The sequence below is a fragment of the Rutilus rutilus genome (assembly GCF_951802725.1).
Source record: "Rutilus rutilus genome assembly, chromosome: 18".
In the NCBI taxonomy this organism is placed as follows: Eukaryota; Metazoa; Chordata; class Actinopteri; order Cypriniformes; family Leuciscidae; genus Rutilus; species Rutilus rutilus.
In genome coordinates, this window is record NC_140231.1 from 26,400,499 (window position 1) to 26,419,787 (window position 19,289).

Sequence of the window (19,289 nt, forward strand, 5' to 3'; positions counted from 1 at the left end):
AAAAATGTTTTTTTGTGAGTACGTCGTCAGATTTTCACTGTAGGTTATATGATATTCATTATTCTCCTTGCAAAAACCCCAAATTTGACAGTATTTTAGAGTATAGTATATATTCTATATATACATTATTATATATTATATATACATCACTCTATATGGTAAGGTTAAGCAATTCCCTTTTTTACTGTAGAATTATTATTATTATTATTTTTTTTTTTTACATTCCTTTTACATTATTTAAAAAATCACAAACATTTGTACTATTTGTTTTGTATTATCTAGCCTGGCATCACCTCAGTTTGGCCTGTATTTCCAAACTTAATCAATACAGATTTATCACAGAATTATCACAACACTTTCTTTGTTCTGGTTTGACAGCAGTTGATAGAAATGGGTGAGTCCGTTAACATACTTCAGTTCCACTAAACAACAGAAATGAAGACAAGAAGAATTAAACAAATGCCTTATATCTTCTAAAGTATTGTGTTTTTTTAATACAAAAAAAAATGATGACTTGATTTTTATTTATTTTTTAATAAAGAAAGTACAGATAGGTCTAAAATCACATCGCCTTACCTGTTGCATAAGCAGAAACAGTTTTGGAGTTCATATTTTTGAATATTTTACACACTATATATGTAACATTTGTACATTTATTTGACACAGAGCAATTTTTCACCCCTAGTACATAATAACACCTTTTTGAATGTAGAAGATGTTTTTTTGGAACATTGTGACATTCGTGTTCAAAAGACTTGGATTCCTCTGCACTGATTCACAACATTGAATATGATTATTGTTTGTTTAATAAACTGGAAAGGGTACATTGCATGTTCTGCACATTATATCTGATTGATGAAGAGATGTTACACAGTTGGCGTGTTCTGAAAAGAGAAGGACACATACCGTTGAAGCGGTTAATCTGTCTGGTTTCTGTTCAGTCGGCTTCGGTTTCTCCACGATGATGTCAGGAGATTATTATTGTTTGTCAAAAGGAGTAATTTCTGCATTCTTTTTTTGCCCCGTTTTATATCCTTGTCTAATGGTTTATGTGTCATCAGTTTGGAAAGCATGTGGTCTGTTTGGTGTGAAGTTACGAGAAATGTAACTGCGACAGGCATTCTGTTCTTAGGGTGTTCCTGAAGGCTTAAAATTCAATACATATCTTACACAAATATGTAGACACAAGCATGTAGAACCTTTTAAAAAGCATCCTTGCCAACGTCTGCATCTTCAGCACTTTCATTCAAGGTATTTATTACATGGCGTGCGAGAATGAAGTTTTATGGGCTGTTTTATGGCCTTGTGTATGTCTATTTTTTCAGTTACACCTGAACCCTTATTTACATTAAGTCCTCGGGCATTTAAAGTTATGCACTCGCACTCAAACTAAATAACTAAGAACCTGTACTGTTATATGTAGGTGAGTGGAAACAGTGCTGTGATGAGCTCATGAAGATCGAGGAACCGTCTGCAAAGAAAACTGTGGCAGTGACAAAACAAGGCTCCCTGTATCATGAAATGGGTAAGAGCATTGTGGGAATGTCAGAAGTCAATAAGTCTTTTTATTGTCTCTTATTCTAAGACATTGTCCGTCCAATACATTTTTCAAAAATAAGCCTTTTTATATAATACTTGAATACACTGTTTTATATGAACAAACAACAACTTCAGAGCTTAGTGTAACTGTAAACTTTGGGAATTTTTTTTTTTTTAAATATTGGTTGGTTAAAACTATTAAAGGGATAGGTCACCCACAAATGAAAATTCTGTCATTAATTACTCACCCTGATGTCGTTCCAAACCCGTAAGACCTTTTTTTTGCAACAAAAAGTATTCTCTTCACTTTATAGCATTAAGGTTGAACCACTGTAGTCACATGGACTATTTTAACGATGAATTTACTACCTTTCTGGGCCTTGAAAGTGGCAATAACGTTGCAGTCTAGGTAGCAGTTTGTATTAGGTAACTTAAACAGTTTTTAGCTGGTCAATCAATTGATCTAATAATATGATTTATCTATAGTTATAAAAAAAAAAAAAAACTTTTATCAAAATAACTTCCCTTCCCTCTTGCAGTGACATCTCTTTTCTTCTCTGATGATGCGATAACTGGCGCCAGGGCGGGGAAAAACCTGTCACTCACATGAGATCGACCAATAGCAAACCACAACCATCCAATCAATTCCCAATGGACAATATCAAGCCCCACCCTAAATTTTTTCTTGTTCAAGAAGCTGTTTCACAATAGGAAATAACAGACTATCGCAACTTCTGTTTCATGTGGACTTCAAATGAATATCAAATAAAAAATCTCATATTTACCATTCAGAATACATACTGTATATTTGGGTTTGCTGACATTGGGGCTGTTTCAGGAAGACAGCATTTTAAAGAGAGTGCTGTATGTTAAGATTAAGCCATTTTTCGTTTTATCGTTTCAAAAATATGCAGGCATACAGTGTATTTGCAAAAAAAATAAAAAATAATTGTAATATAATTTTACATAGTTTGCTGACTAGATCCAATCAACTAGATACAAAAAAAAAGTTTAAGTAAAAATGAATTTAAAAACCTCAACCAAACAGTACCCAAATATAATTTAAAGGTAAAATCACATTTTCAATTTTGCATTAATATTGTTAATATGTACAATAAAAAAATCCTTTTTTTTTTTTTTTTTGGCCACTACTTAATTCCCTTTCTGCCATTAATGTAATTTAATAATTTTGAAGAGCTATTATTCACTCTAAAATGTAAATCCAAACTGCTACACGTTACATTCCAGGATGTGTGTTTTTTCTTTTCTTTTCTTTCTACACAAATGGAGACAAACTAGGTCATGTTATCAAGATGCGGCTGCACATTTTGATTGAATATTCTGTTATGCATAACACACGTCCTGAAAATACATATACTACCTTTCTTTTATACGTAGCAGACATTATGATGCTAATTTAAGCATAGTGCATATTTGCCGCAATCACCCCACCTTGTAGGGTGGAGATCCTTTTCAGAGGTGTAAGTTGACTGACAGGTGAACCGAGCACGAACCCAGACAGGCTATTCATTTCTTATTGCTTGTGTGGCTTATATAGCCATTGAAGCGAGATGGAGGGTGTTTTATATTACATATTATGTACAGCATCTTTTGACTGTCGTTCTGTGAAGATCATACCAGAACAGAAAGAGCCAAGAGAGACAAAGAAAAAAAAATGTCAAAAAAAAAAAAGAGCGTTTGGAGCATGATGTGTTGACTGATTAAAAAAGCCTAAATCCACAACAACTATAGAAAAAAGTCAATATTGTGTTCACTAACTGTTAGTGCCCATATGACATCCATATGACTTTCTTACTTCTGCAAAACAAAAACCAAGATATTTTAAAGAACGTTTGAATCAAAATCTTCTCGAACAAGAAAAAATGTTGGGGCGAAATTTTATTTTGTCCATTTGGAATTGATTGGATTGTTGTGGTTTGCTGTTGGTTGATATGAGCTGTAAACGTCATCAGAGAAGAGATTTCACTGCAAGAGGGAGGGGAAATTATTTTGATTAAAGATAACAATGGCATGTGAGTTAAAAAAGAAAAGAAAAATGTGCCTGGATAAATAATTTATAATAAACACTGCAATATTCCATAAAACAAGAATTTGCCGTTTTGATTTCATGGTGACTTTAAATTATAAAATGTAATAATTAGGGCTGTCATAGTAAACATAGTAATACTTATATTTTTAATGCCATTACTTTTTTAAAAAGCAATTTATTTTAGATACAAGTTTCATTCAGTTCGTTGTATTAATTTCTTTTTCATTTTTTTTTATTTAGTCATGTTTATTAATATATTTTAAATGTTTTAATGTAATATATATATATATATATATATATATATATATATATATTTCTTTATATATATATATATATATATTAAATAAATAAATATTTGACAAAAATAAAATATTTGTACATTTTAATATTTTTATGAACAATTTTCATAATATCTCTCAAGCTAACAGAACTGTAAAATGTACATTAAAACTGATTTAAAAAAGACCATTCGCAAAGTCGCTAACTACATGGTTTCTTAAGTGTTCTTTGTCTATTTTTTTTTAAATACAGTTATGCCGTCATCCACCCAGACCAGAAACCATCTGCTGCCTCTGAACAGACCGGTTTCTTCTGAGATCCAAAGCCTGTTGTCTACCTATTATAACGACAGGTGATACCGATTCAGACAACTGGTACACAAGCACATAAACACACGGACACAGATACATTGCAAGTTTAATGCCCTCATGTGCACTCTGAAGACATTTGTGTTGTAGAACAACACGCACTAAGGCATGTACCAAATTCCCTTTAAATCAGACAAAGCATGCATTGTTACGGTACACAGTGTACCTGTGACACCTGTACTAGTTCTTGGCATTCATGTTAATTTTAATACCTGGGAGTGGCTTCCCTAGCTGTTAGGGCTGTGCAATTAATCGTAACCGATAACAAGATCATCAAGGTCAAACAATTATTTGTGTTGTTGCATTCGGTCCTGCACACCTTTTTTTCCCCTTCACATCAGTGCACTTCCATTCCTCCCTAAAAGCCTGAACTTTTCAAACATCCAAATCAGCCAAATAAGTGAGTGTTGTAAAATGCAGTCTACTGTCGCTAAACCTGAGGAAGTGTTTGATATTAAACCGTGTTATTAAAAGCACATTAAGCCGCGAAAGGGACACTGGTCACCAGGTGGCTGTCTGTGTGCGCACCGAGACGTATGGTATGCAAAGTATTAGGATACATGCCTAAACGATCTAATAGCCAACACACAAAAAGTCAAAGTGCCGTTTGGGGTTTTGTCTTAAGTGAACATACACAGTTTAATTTATTTATACGTTTATTTATATAGGGACAGTACAAAAAAAAACATGATTCCAGTCGAAAACTGGAAAAATATGTATTGCACATCGAGAGTATAGCATAAGCTAATTTGCGTCTTGGGTCCCTAGAAAGTATTTTCTAAAAAAAATACAAATAAATACAAAACTACTAATTACAGAAAAAAGCTAAAACAGCATGTCATTTATACACATACAAATACAAACCTAAATGACATGTACCTTCCAACCCTGGCATGAATAACTAATTAAAACAAACATTTATTATTAAATTTAAGTATACGTGCAGTTCTGGTTTATTTTAAACCACCACTTTACATTAAATGCAAAATACTTAATTTCACGTACTGCTTTAAACTCATTTGGCAACATGTTCCAGAGTTGGGAGCCCTTTACAGAAAAGGCTCTTTGCCCTTGAACAGAAATCAATCCTACAATTCCCACCTGCTGTACTCCTAGTGATTCTATTCGTATCATCCTGTCTCTTCAGAAAGAAAGTTAAGAAAGAAAACACGTGTGTAACAGTATATTGCATCCGTGCATTCGGTCGTAAAGTGACAACAGCCTAACTGATAATCAATAAACAAAAGACAAAGGAAAATCCGTCACTTAACTTGACTAAATAAATGAAGTAGCTTTAATAAGGTTGAATCAGTATTTAATTATACAGTAAGAAAATGCAGTGTCATTTTACATTTGTTTTATTCAATTTGTGTTGTAGGCTATTACTTATCTGAATACTGTTAGTACATCTTCCTGAACAAATAATACACTCTTTATTTAATGTATTTTTGTTCAGTTAAATCTGTCTGTTTCGTTTGCAATTAGTTTCTTTGTTCTTATTGTATTGCTGACTGTTTACTTGTCTTCTGTTTTGAGGACTTTTTACTTTCAATTAACTTAGTAGTAGTTTTTGATGAAGCATCGATAACTGTGGAATTTCACTCATATTTAAAATGTCTCATACCGTGAAATAAGACTGATCATATCGCCCACCAATAATCATGTAAAATAATCGTGATTATGATATTGATCAAAATAATCGATTAATGCTCGATTATGCAGTGTAGGCCTATAACACGTTTAGACAAGAATCACATGATTAAACTATACAACTATAAAAGTGTGGGTGTGGTGTCACAGTCACACATATCTGGCACACAACTCTGGTTCATTCTTATTGATGTAGACATAGTGATAAGTGATGATTCATGGGTTATATATATATATAAACACCCTATAAAAAGGTGTAATTATTATTATTATTTTTTCTGTCTGGTGACTTTTATGACACAGCTCAATTATTCAATCACATTCATAATAATAATAACAATTATTATTATTATTTTATTAGTTTTTGTTACTGGAGAATTCAAGCATAAAATGACTATGACTTGGTATATCATAAATATTTTTGGAAACATTTTTTATTTTATTTACATTACAATTTAATTAATCGGCACATCAAAAAATAATCACTTGATATTCCTAATAAAAAATGAAACCAAATAAAAATAAAATTAATTCCACATCAATTTTGGCTGAGAATTTACCCCCAAAAGATAATTTAAAGTCATTATTGTAATAAAATAGACATTACAAAAAGTTGCTTTAGAAAGAAATCTGAATTGGTATTTATATATATTTACAGACTGTTTATTAAGCTTGTTTCCACCACTGAATCAAAAATAAAAAAGGTAATTCTGACTTTATAACTCTCAATTGCGAGTTTATATCTTGCAAGTTTACATCACACAATTCTGAGATAAAAAGTCGCAATTATCTTTTAAATCGTTTTATTCCGTGGTGGAAACAAGCTTTCCATAGTTGATTGCAGCCCAGAGGTGGCATGAATGCATTTACACTGCAATTACAATTGAATAATGCCATGAGATTAATGCTGGGTGTTAAAGGGTTAGCTCTGTTATGCCATTTCAAACATGCAGAATTTTTAATCTGATGCAAATCAGTGGTTAGTCAAAATAGTTTGGTGACCGACATTCTTCAAAATATATTCTTTTATGTTCCGCATAACAAAGAAAGTCATAAATAAGTTGCAGTCACACTTGCCATGTGCCTGTTCACTCCTGTCATACGATTGACAACCATTCTTTCTTGGGGTTAGACAGAGAAGATGGATTGTAATTGGGAAATATGAAAAGTACCAGCTGCATCTGTATTGAATAAATGCGCCAGTGCAGATGGGTGACATTCCTGTGGCCACCACCTACTCTACTCTTTTAATTACCATGTGCAATGTGTGGGTGTTTATGCTTGTGTGTGGGCTGCTGCTTCACACGTCTACACACTTGTGTGTTTTAATTTAGTCAGTGTCGCTGCAGATTTTTATGTACTATAGCATGAGTAAGTTAAGGGGAAAAATGAAACCTGACCATGTTTTTTGTTGATCCTCATGTTGGGCATTCCTGATCTGATTAAGGAATTGTTATGAATGTTTCTTAGCTGCGACAGTGCACATTTATGTCAGTTTAAGTGTTTTTATTTTTGTGTTACTGTGTACACTACCATTCAAAAGTTTGGGGTCAGTAAGATTTTAAGATTAACTTGATCAGAAGTGACAGTAAAGATAATGGTATAAAATATTTTTATTTCGAATAAAAGCGTCTTTTTTGACTTTCTATTCATCAAATAATCCAGAAAAAAGACGTATCACGGTTTTCACAAAAATACAATATTAAATAATAAATTATTATATTATAAAGATAAATTATTAATATTAGAAATGTTTCTTGAGCATGAAATCAGCGTATTAGAATGATTTCTGAAGGATCATGTGAGGAATATATTAAATTCATGGCAATCACAGGAATAAAATACCTTTAAGATATATTAAAATACAAAACTACAATCTTATTTTACAATGTTACAGTTTTTACTGTATTTTGATCAAATAATTTTAGAGAGGTCTTTCAAAAACATAAACAAATCGTACTCATCCCAAACTTTCATGCAATAACTAGCAGATATTTTTTGCAATTGCACGCTATAGTTTAAAAAAATAAATATATTAAAGGGAAAAAAATCATTTTACACATTTAAGTATTTTCTTAATTCTAAGTATTCATTAAGTATTTTCTTAAATACAGTAAACTCTCTTGTAAATGTTCAACTTTTACAAGGTTTGCAGTTGTTACACAAGTTATAGCTTCAAATAGCTTTATAGTCACTAATTATAATGACTTAAGTGATGCAAGTCTCACCTACATAAGTTTGTAATGTGGCCTGTAAATGGTTAAAGTCCACGTCAATCGAACATGCAGCCCATTTTACTTCAGTAATGTGATGTTTTGCCAAGTTGCCAAAGGATATTCAACCAGAAAAAATGTAGGGTGTGACTTTATTTTATACACCAAGATTTGAATGGATCAAATGTGAGTTTACTAAAAAAAAAAAAGGATAAATAGCTATTTGGCTGTTGGTTAAAGTGAGTTTTGAGTGAAAGTGTAATAATCTTTTAAATTGTGTTATGTAGATTGATGCTAATTATAGCTCTAATGGATCTGTTGCACCAGGAGCTATATTCTATTATTTCACGATCTATTTTGTTAAAAGAATTCACATTCAAGTCCCAAAAATACTTTTTTGTTTTTATTTCTTGAAAGACTTAGGTGGATAATAGGTGGATTTATGTATAGTGGGATGAATGAGGTGTTGATGAGCAAGCCAGAATGAAGGCTAATAATGGCCGAATACAATCAAAAGAATAACAATAAAAGATTAATGAAGATTAGGTCTGATACCGGTAGAGGTGTGAAAGGTTCGTTGAGTGAGAACAACTGAGCAAGAATGGAGCAGTTCTCCTCCCCAGACATTTGACAATAGATTGCAAATGGGTGTTTAAAAGGTCAATAAATATTTCATTAGCATCTCTAAAAACTCACGACATGATTTTATGAAATTATTCACAGAAAACATTGTTTTAGAGATTATCATCCTCAGATTTGAAATGAAGCATGACCACACTTTTGGCTTGAGCTTAATTTCAGAGCAAGATTACAAAAACAAACCATTTTATGTCTTCAGAATAAGTTAAACTGAAAAATCATCCACAACATCAGGGATTTTGATTTCATGTTGACTTCAGTGCCAAGTTCAAAAGCTGTTAATCGGCAAAAACAGTATATTGGTCGACCTCTATCAGAGAATTGAATTTACTCAATTAGTTTTCACTATGAAAGATTGTGGGACCCTAGGCGAGAAAATTAACCCAAATATATCGTATACATATCATTTCCAGCCCCATCTCTCACAATCCCGCCCGAAAACACTGCCATAAACACACAATGCCAGAGTGAATTGCAGAGGTTCACAAGAAAAAAAAAAATTCCTCACACAGAGTGACTTTTCCGGTTTGAATTTCCCCTTCATGCAAGATGTGTGCCAGACAACAAATTTTTCAATATAATTAATTTGTTTATTCACACTCCTCTCTCTCTCTGCTTCTTTGTTTCAGTTACTGAAAGGATGGAACAAGAATAAAGAAAAAAACTGTGTTGTGCACAGCTCAACACACCCCAATACAGCAAATCGTGCAGATTTTATTTTGTTGAAAATTGATAGGCCTGTTTATTTGTCCAAATTCAAAATGCACACATAAGTTCTTCATAACCAGATACCTTATTGGCTTAAAACTGTTTGTCATGATCACAGAATTAACCCTTATATTAGATGACTGTAGGGGAGAGCGGGGTAAGTTGTCACATGGGTAAGTTGTCACACTGTCCATAACTCCAACACTAGAGGCTCTATCTCAAAAATCTAATAGCCACTTTATGTGACTTCTTCTTCTATAGTCAACTTCCTGTTCACATGTGGTCAAGATCACTGTAATCTGAGGTTAGCACAATTTTCTTATTTTTCTGCTTAAAAAGTAAAAAAATCTCACTTTACATTTTATGCAATACAACTTTGTTAGGTATGAATGTTTAAAATTATTATTTTGCACAAAATAGAGGAGACAGTAACGTGTCTTTTGGTACTTTAGCTAAAGTGATATGTTGAGTTAAACTTGAGATTTAGCCAACATTAGCTCACATGTCAATATGGGGCAAGTTGTCTCAATGACTTTGGGGCAAGTCGTCACATGTGCCCCAGCACCAACCCTGTCCTGCCTAGCACGCCCAGTTATGCTTCTGCTATCACCAGCTCACCCTTACCCAGCAATGCTATTGCTGACAGTGGGCTACCAACTCCAGTGGACATCCGGCCATATCCAAAAGATGGCCCCCGAAAACCAGCCAGCAAAGGAAGAAAACGACGCAAATCAGCAATACTTACTGACACGCCAGTGAAGCAGCAACTAGAAATAGAAAATAATAAGTCTCAATCTAGCAAAAAGCGGTTTCAAAAGAAAGGGAAGCAGAAATCTGGACCTAACAAGGCAGCTACATTTACATTTAGTCATTTAGCAGACGCTTTTGTCCAAAGCGACTTACAAATTAGGACTAAATTGAGTCATTGTGAAGAGGCAAAAAAAACAAAACACAAGAAGTGCTCAAAATACGAAGTTCAGGCATTGTTCAGAGTAGCATATGCGTAAAATGTGTAAAATGCAACAATTGGGCCCATGATGCTTGCACCTCAGGCCAGGCAATTTATGTGTGTCAGAATTGTGACTCTGGAGATGAGTCCGATTAGTCAGATACAGGGCATCTGTTTTGTTCAGAGGTTAAGTTAAGCAGGTTATCTGCAGCATTCCATTCAGTTATCAGGATCTATGTGCAAGCCATAGAACGTTTGAGTTTAAAGTTCAAAGTAAAGTGGTTTTGCCACTTAATTGAAATGTGCATTATTTGGATTGAAATAATTGTTTTTCCAGATTCTCCAGGCACAGATGTTTATATTTCCAGTTCTGTTTTGAGTTTAAAAAACAAAATCAATATTCACAATTAAGTAGTTGTGTTCTTATTTTTAGATAATCTAGTGTGACAATTTACCCGCCCTAGTGTGACAACTTACCCGCTGATGGGGCAAATTGTCACAAGTGCACACTCGCTATTCAACAGTCTACAACTCCGTAGTGAGATAAGATATGAAGATGTTATGAATACAACATATGTGCCCAAGACTTCCTTCTTTCATTTGGTATGAGATTTATACCATTTTGATGTATGGTGCTCAGTAAATGTTAGACAGTGTGAAAAGTGTGACAACATACCCCGCTCTCCCCTACTTTATGTACTTATGTACTTTAGTTATGTCGCGACTTACAAAAATCAATCAATCAATGAATCAATCAATTAATTTAACAATATCAATCAATCAATCAATTAGTTATTTAATTAATTAGCTGATGTTTGATTTGAAATTGTTATTGTGGAGTGTTACAACAGACAATAAACCTGCACACACAGCTACATAGGAAATTTGAAGTAAAAAAAAAAAATTTGTGTGAAACACAGTACATGTATTGCATCATATTTTTTTGTGCAAATTTCTTAAAGAGCCAGACCATTACTGAGCACTATGTTTGATTCTACGGCCCTTATTGGTCATTTAACTTGATCCTCTGCAGGATCAGGACTTCCATTGCATGTTTTGCTGGATTAAAATCACTCACCTTCCTGTAGAATTAGCTGAAAACAGTTTTACTTGCTACAAGCTATGTAAATCCTGCATGACAAGTTTTTGTTTTTTTTTGGCTAGTTATTGAATCACCCAAGGGGAATTGAGCAACCAAATCTCACGTCAAACTTTTGTTTGACAGGTAGCAAATTCAAAAGATCTCTATTAGGAGCATGACTTTTACTTCCATAATGTCAAATCAACCTACCAACACCATTTCAAATCAATATGACCGTAACCCCAACAATAAATCTTATTGGATTTTGATTTTGGATTCATCAAGATTAATAACAAGTTTTCAGTGATCGCTGGAAAGGTCGGCTGTATTGACAATAGGTTTGAATCTGTTGTTTCTTTATGTGACAATTATGGTCTCAAATTGTGTTGATAGTGCCATGATAATAAAATGAATGTTTAGAAAAACTCAACGCTTATTTGTGGCTGTGTGTTTGCATGCTGTGTATTTGATTTTGCTTATGTGTGAAGGAAGTTATGTGTGAAGGGGGATATGCATCGAGAGCTGAATGCATGATATTCTATTGGTTCCTGTGCAACCAGTAAAACAACTTGTGTACGTGATACCTAAATTCCTAGAAACTCAAAGGTACTGTATCTCAAGAGTTTCATAATCAGTACAAAAGTAATGGAGACAATCACAACACCTAATCTGAAGGGTTTAGACTTAGTCATTCTATGTTTGCTCCTTTGAAATCATTTGGACATCTCAACTGTAACATTATATTATAGTGATATTATTCTCTGTTATTTATTCGGGAGCAGATTTTATGTGTGATATTGTACTGTAAAAAAAACAACAACTATTAGAATTATTCTAAAAAACATTTATTTAAACTCTTTTTGCCATTAAAGAAATAGCAAGAATTGCAAAATAAAATGACAAAAGCAAATGATCAGGGTTATATACATTTAAAAAAAATTAAATTAAAAAAATATTTTCCAAAAAGTTATATGCTTTGCTGCCAAAGTATCGATGCTTCTTCATAAAGACATGCTAAAAAGTTTTAAAAAAAAATTAGTGTTGCTTATTTGAACAGTCTTACAAATCAAGGGTATTTACAGACTAAACATAAAGACAAACTTTTTTCCCTGAGCTGACCCTTTTCATGTTTATATATACATTTTATACAAAAGGTTTAATCACTGAAAAACATCTGTCAAGTCCATGCTCAACATTTCTCTTTTCAGTTCATCCTTTCAGAAATCCTTGAGTGATGCAACGCAAGAGTCGGATTTGGCAAGATTACGACATTAGCCAAGGTGAAAAACGGCAAATTCTTAAAATGTCTGCCCCCTTTCCAGTCTATAGGGCAGGTTTGCCAGAAGGAATTTGAGGTGGTCTGATGTCAAAGCTGGTGAAGTCGAGATATCCTTTGTCGCAATGTTAGATGTTGCCATCACTTTCTCTGACTTTCTTCCAGGTTTCATGGTCAAAGAGAGTGGAGTGTCTTCCCTGTAACTGTGGAGTCTGGGGCTCATGCTTTCATGGTTGTATGTCATAGGAACTTGTGCCTGTTTAGGTTGAGAGGGCTTGTGTATATCCCTGTCCAGAGAGTGCTTGAGAGAGTTGTTTGCATAGAAAGAGTTCATCATCTGGAGCTTTGATTCTGCTGAGATGCCATTGCCTCCAAGGAGTCTGTGCTTCTTTATACCGTTATCTTGAGGGATAGTATCAGAAAGGTTTCTGAAAGGGCTCTTCAGTCTAAAATTGGTTGGCTCCTCGCATGTGCTGGAACTCTCGGATGTATCTGAGCGTGATCGCATGTATAACTTGTGCTCAGGTTGTGCTTCAGCTTTGGTTGGGCCTTGAGAAACAGGCCCGTTTCCCGTAAATGCCTGGTTGGAAACCAGTCCTCTCCTAATGAGCTCATGTAGAACCTTTAGAGGAATCTGGATCTCCATTTTGCCGTTGACATCCAGGGGTGGGTGTCCAAGGGTACTGTTTTGGTTTAAGATCCCTCCTAACTTAGGTGTAGGTGCACCAGAAGACTCTTCCTTCAACCAGTCCGTGTATTGGTCTCGTTCCTGTGCTTTCATAGAGAGCGTTTCGGAGTAGTTCACTCTACGATTGAATAGATTCACTGAAGGAGGACTTGGTCTACGTGGGACTGGATTGGCACTGGAAGAGGACGTGAGATCAATGACCTCAGCCATCACTGGGCTCGGTCCTGCTGGGACAGTCCCTGCCTCTCCTTCTCCTGAGGAAGTTTCATCCACTGTTTCCCCTTGTTCTGCTCCTTCTTCGGTCGTCAAACCCCTTGGAGGGTAAAGAGGGGAGGCTTCGTTGAGGAACTTGGGCTTTTTAGAGGGAGGTGGGCCGAAAGATGATGGTGTGTCACTCAGTGTCTCAAGACGGTTTTCTTTCTGACTGAGGTTAAGGGGTTCCTCCAAACCGGTTGATGACTTGTACTCTTTAGCCAGGTGGCGTAGCCTACCAAGTGGCTGTTCGCAGATCTGAACTTCCACAGGGGACGTGTCCAAGTATGAGGCAGGCCTTCGGGGAAGGTCTTGAGAAAGATTGAGGCTTATTTGGGGCCGTGTAGATTCTTGAAGAGCGATATAATTGGGTAGAGATGTACTTCCGTGTGGGAAGTATGGAGCAACGTTCAAAGGCATGTTAAAAATCGGCCTCTGATGCTCCGTTAACATGTTTGGAGAGGTCTTGAGAGGAAAAATAAACGAGTAGAATTTGATTAATCCTCTCATAAAACCTTTCCATTTCTAGAATGCTGTTTTGAGAATTTTTTTTAATATATTATGTTTTTAAGATGTCATACCTGAGGGAATGCCGGGTAGTGTCGGAAATCTGCCTGTTTGCCAATCCTGGGGTATTCGTGCTCAAAGTCGTTGAAACTGCCGGGGTGGAAGTGCTTTTGTAATCGAGGCGTCCTGAAGACAATATCGTCCCTGTATCCACTTTGGTGACACTCAAAAGGTAGAAGTAGCCTGGTTGGACAAAGAGAGGTTTGTGACTAAAATGTTTTTGAATAATTATATTATTAATTAAATGTTTTTTTACTGTAAAAAAATGCTACTGTAGAAAGGCCAATTCACACTTCACTGACAGATGCAGACCAACGGCGACAGTCACCAGATTACTGCACGTCACTTCTCAGGCATTCTATGTGGCAAACGGTGTTTCAGCATGTTCAAACCTGACAAAGTGTCTGTTGCCATCTGTCGGTGTAGTGTGAATTGGCCTTAAGGTTACATGCACTTACTTTTCATAGTGTCTACGAGTGCAGGTGGCTGCACTTGTGCTGCGTGGGTTTCCTCCAAGTATGTTGTAAACTTTCTTCCACAACTGCTGCGTAGTAACCTGGAGATCACACATGGGACGTGTTTATTTCTTGCTGGCAAATTAAATTCAACTAAACATTGCTCTTGGCAGTAATCTGAAGTTATTCATTCTAATGCCAATCGAAGTATGCAATCAGTTACTTAAAATAAAAGTCACATAAAGGAAGATGGTGTAAGGAAACAAAAAAGAATTATATAGCCGTTGTTGTTTTTGCGTAAATAAACACTTTAGCTTAGTGGTTCTCAACGGGGGCGTTCAGAGAACAACGGGGGGGGATGTTGAAACAAGATTCTTGAAAGGGGGGCGTTCACAGGTTTACACCAAAGATCCAGACAAGACAAGATTAAACATGTAATTACTTGCAAAAGAATTGCCTACAAAAATCTGCCAGTTTAATGCGACATGTAAGCGATGTATCGTTTCATTTGCAACGACTCTATTATTATTATATTAAATTAATTAAACTAAATTCTATTTATGAGGTAAAACTTTAACATTTTTAGGCATTAACTAATGCCAATGCCTAATGCCAAAATGTTTTCTTTGTTCACCAAGTAATTTACTGGTCAGGCATTATTGTTAACTCGCAAGACTGTAAGGAGAAAATGACAATTTGATGGATAATTTAAATATATTCTGTAATCACATTTCACATTCACACACTGCTTGGATAGTTTCAAGATAGATTTTTTTTTTTTTACTGAATATAAACACAAATTAATCATGACAAGCCAAATTAATTGTAATTGTATTAATTATACCATTGATGAAAACATGCTGATACCAACGTATTTTAGGCCTACAATTCTAACCTAATTTTTCATGAAAAATCATGATTGTATTTCTTTTTTTTTCGAAAGTAAGGTTAATGTAAGCAGCTTCTTGCAATACTCTCCTAAATGCGTAACAAAACCTAAGTGCAAACATTACCGCTTTAATGAGCGTATAGACCTTATGCGCCAGAGAAACGAGGGCGCAGCCATCTTTAGAATATATTTTTGCGGTCGCTCTGTATATTTCTATGACATGGCTGTCCAGGAGTTTTAGAAGTGGATTTACTTAATGTAAAGTTAACGAAAGTTATCATGAGGATTGTAATGTTTAAAGCAGATGTCTTAACAAATGTCTGTAGACCGGGAAGATTTTAAAACGAGCCGTTCATTCATAAATACGCAAGGGACCTGGATAATGGATAATTTTTCGCTGGCCCAAAAAAGGTTGATAACCACAAACGATCAATCACTTTTCATGACATTTATGAAAGTCCAAGATGAAGTTGTCTTCAATGGAAATATCTGTTTACCTGTTGATAGCCTCCTAGCTCCTTTACGGTCTTGTACATTAGGAACATATCGACTGAAAAGGGAAAGAAAATGTAGATTTTAATACTCTGAAATAAGCTTGTTTTAAACATTATGTTCACTACTTGTCTCTCTCACTCACTCTGTTTGAAGCCAAGATGAGGTATTCTCTCAATTGGTGTGTCTCTCTGTTTCATAAACTGGTAGAGGTCTTTGAGGAATCTCTCTTCTGTCATCTCCTCTCCCAGTTCTGAGCTCCTCTCCTGCGGGCCGTCCCGTTCCATCATGCTGACCTGGCAATAAAGTATCAGCATGTTTAATATTATCGAGATACGCTTCCAGTGAAAAGTTTAGACACACCTTTACTTTATTAATATGTTCCACAATTTAGAATAGTATTAAAGTCATCAAAGCAATGAAATCACACGAGCATTGTCATTATGTTCTAATCCAAACTTCATTTTAACATTATTGAAGAAGTTCACATGTATGCTGGACACTTGATCCTCACTCTCTACTCCAAATCATCCAATCAAACAAATGTATAATAATCAAAATAATAATAAAACATAGTTTTGCAAAGAAATTCTTAAGTGGACACATTATGTCTTCAAAGCTAGTTTTAAACATTTAAGCTTAAAGGTGCTCTAAGCGATGTCACGCGTTTTTTAGGCCAAAATTTTTTTTGTCACATACAGCAAACATCTCCTCACTATCCGCTAGCTACCTGTCCCCTGAACACACTGTAAAAAAAACGCAGTCTCTGTAGACACCCCAGACTCCACAAACGACAACAAAAACAAACTGGGCCAACCTGCACCACGAAACACAACAAACTCGTTATTGTTCCAGCCAATAACCGACAAGAAGGATTTGGGGGTGGGGTTAGGGGGGTTAGTGCGCGGATGCAGCTAGCCTCCGTTTTGTTTGACAATACTTTAAACGTCAACAAGAAGTGACGTCACCCAACATCACTTAAAGCACCTTTAAGCTTTAAGATTGAGAGGTTTTTAATTTCATGAGATACAAATTCAGCGTGTCCAAACCTTAGTGTATATTTAGAGACAAACATGAGACAAAAATATTTTTATTCTACTTAGATTTGACTATATTTTATTAAAAAAATTTATTAAAAATAAAAAATTATTTATTTTTACTGCCTTAAATTATGCTATTATAATAGGCCTGCTAGTTAAAATTTGTCTTAATCAAACTTGAAGTATCCCTTATTCATAACCTAATTGTAAGTCTAATTAATTTCACCAAATTATTTTTGCACAGAGTAAATGATGCAAAGAACCTACAAACTTTTTCAACCCATCCTTAACCTGTGAACTCTGCAAAGTTCAAACATTATCATCAGTAGTAAGATATAATCAATGTAATGTTTTTATTTTATCATTATAACAAACCTTCCACTAGTTGGCCTAAGATTTGTGTGTCCATCTCAAGTCGACAGATTAATATCTTAAACGTGACAGATCAAGAACATATAAACTATGCTTGACTATCTCAAGTACTCTATGTACCATGACTTGTTACAAACAGTATCTAATCTAAATATGTGTGACGTACATGATGCTTATCTGTGCATGAGAAGAAAATGCGGATTGACAACAATATTAAATCTCTTTTTGTTGACACTTCTACTCATATTTCCTTCCTCTTTGATTTAAATTTTTTTTTTTGTCCTTAATTCTTGAGGCATGTTTGGAAAGCGTTGAACGTTAACTTGCACCACAAAAATACAGCCTTCTTTCTTGGTTAATAATCTTTAATCTCATGTTTTTAAAAGAAAACAACAACTCTGGATTTAGTCAAATTGTGATCATTTATGTGTTTGTTTCTGATCCCCCCGGTGTGATGCATAAGCTACAAACATCGGCAGGCCTTTAAATGATGTCCATGAACAAAGCTGTGGAAGCAATTACTTGACTCAAAAAATGTGTTTGTCTCATTGGCAACTCACTAATCTGACACTGACGATGACTGATACTCATTCACTCCAAGCACATTCTTACATACTATTCATCTTTAATCATAATGTAAACCGTTTAAGACAATCAAGTGTGATTTTGTTTAGTGTATTACCAATGTATATTATCTTTTCTGAGATTTAAAAGAACCAGAACTTGCAGTAATTTACTTTTGTCCTTACAGTGAAAGTCAATGGGGTCCAAAACAACGAGAGAGAGAGAGAGAGAGAGAGAGAGAGAGAGAGAGAAAAAAAACTTGCCCTGTAGCTAAGTGACCATTCATTTTGACCCAAAATTAGCATCATCCATTTCGTCTTACCTGTATCTCTTTAGGTCTATGTCAATGGGATGATGGATTGCTGGATAGCTCCTTAGCAGAGAGGAATGTAGAATCCAGAGAAAGTTTAGCCAAGTTTTCGGCCCTTAGCAAACTAAGCGAGCGGTTTGTTTCGCACAAGCGCTTTGTGATGCCTACATGCCGTTTCTCTACACGAGAATGAAATCATGGCCACTCAGCACTGAGATGTCATTTCAACCGTCTTCCTGTTTGGAATGTTAAGTTGGACAGGTTCTTCCTGTTCTGAAGACAAATGCCAACTTGAGTATAAATATCGCTGATAATTACTCTGAGATTATTGCGTTAATAAAATAATCACCACGATTTGTTCTTCCCAGGGGAACTTTGTCATTATTTTTCTCACTAATTACCTTTTCTTTTTAACACCACATGAAATTATATCCCCACCCCTACATTATCCAAGTTTTAATGACGTTGGATTCCACAGTAATGTGCAGTTTTATTTCAATAAAATGAACATTTATTCTTAGTCAGATTTACATAGTCAACCTTAAATTACCTTTTTTTTTAAATGATAGAAAATGCCTTTTATATGACCATTGATCAGTTTTATACGTCACACTGGTCTTGCTCAGGTGTTGCTTTTCCATATATAGCTCTGGACACTTTCTCATTTAAGTAACAACTTAAAACAAAACTTTGCAGCTTATATAAAAAAATAAGTGTAGGCAACATTGATTTTGGAATGCATACTGAGCTCATATTTTGCTAATGGAATCTTGGAATCTCTTAACTTTACATTGCAGACTTTGGTATCACGGCAAATCTGAGACATTATTGAAGAGATTAAATGAAAAATCTGGAAATGTTCAATGTTGTTTGTGTGTTTGCAATGACATTAGGGTGAGTAAATGATT

The 19,289-nt window shown here is 34.8% G+C and overlaps 2 protein-coding genes across 3 annotated transcripts in view; one reads left to right on the plus strand and one right to left on the minus strand.

Annotated features, from left to right (window-relative positions):
- rtknb (rhotekin b) overlaps positions 1–10,148 on the plus strand; it is a 31,770-nt gene extending 21,622 nt beyond the window's left edge. For both annotated transcript variants that reach the window (XM_084387797.1, XM_084387796.1), the window contains 3 exons: positions 1,424–1,525; positions 4,121–4,220; positions 9,368–10,148. In XM_084387797.1, the coding sequence (XP_084243923.1) occupies positions 1,424–1,525; positions 4,121–4,220; positions 9,368–9,374 (209 nt within the window). In that variant the 3' untranslated portion in view covers positions 9,375–10,148. The remainder of the gene's footprint in view (positions 1–1,423; positions 1,526–4,120; positions 4,221–9,367) is intronic.
- A 2,157-nt stretch (positions 10,149–12,305) lies between these two features.
- On the minus strand, positions 12,306–18,572 carry arid6 (AT-rich interaction domain 6). The gene is made up of 6 exons (XM_084387795.1): positions 18,394–18,572; positions 16,241–16,391; positions 16,101–16,153; positions 14,718–14,815; positions 14,274–14,442; positions 12,306–14,157 (listed from the first exon to the last, which is right to left on the minus strand). Exons 2-6 carry the CDS (start codon positions 16,383–16,385, stop codon positions 12,775–12,777), a joined length of 1,848 nt encoding a protein of 615 aa, XP_084243921.1. The 5' UTR covers positions 16,386–16,391; positions 18,394–18,572; the 3' UTR covers positions 12,306–12,774.
- Positions 18,573–19,289: the final 717 nt, after the last annotated feature.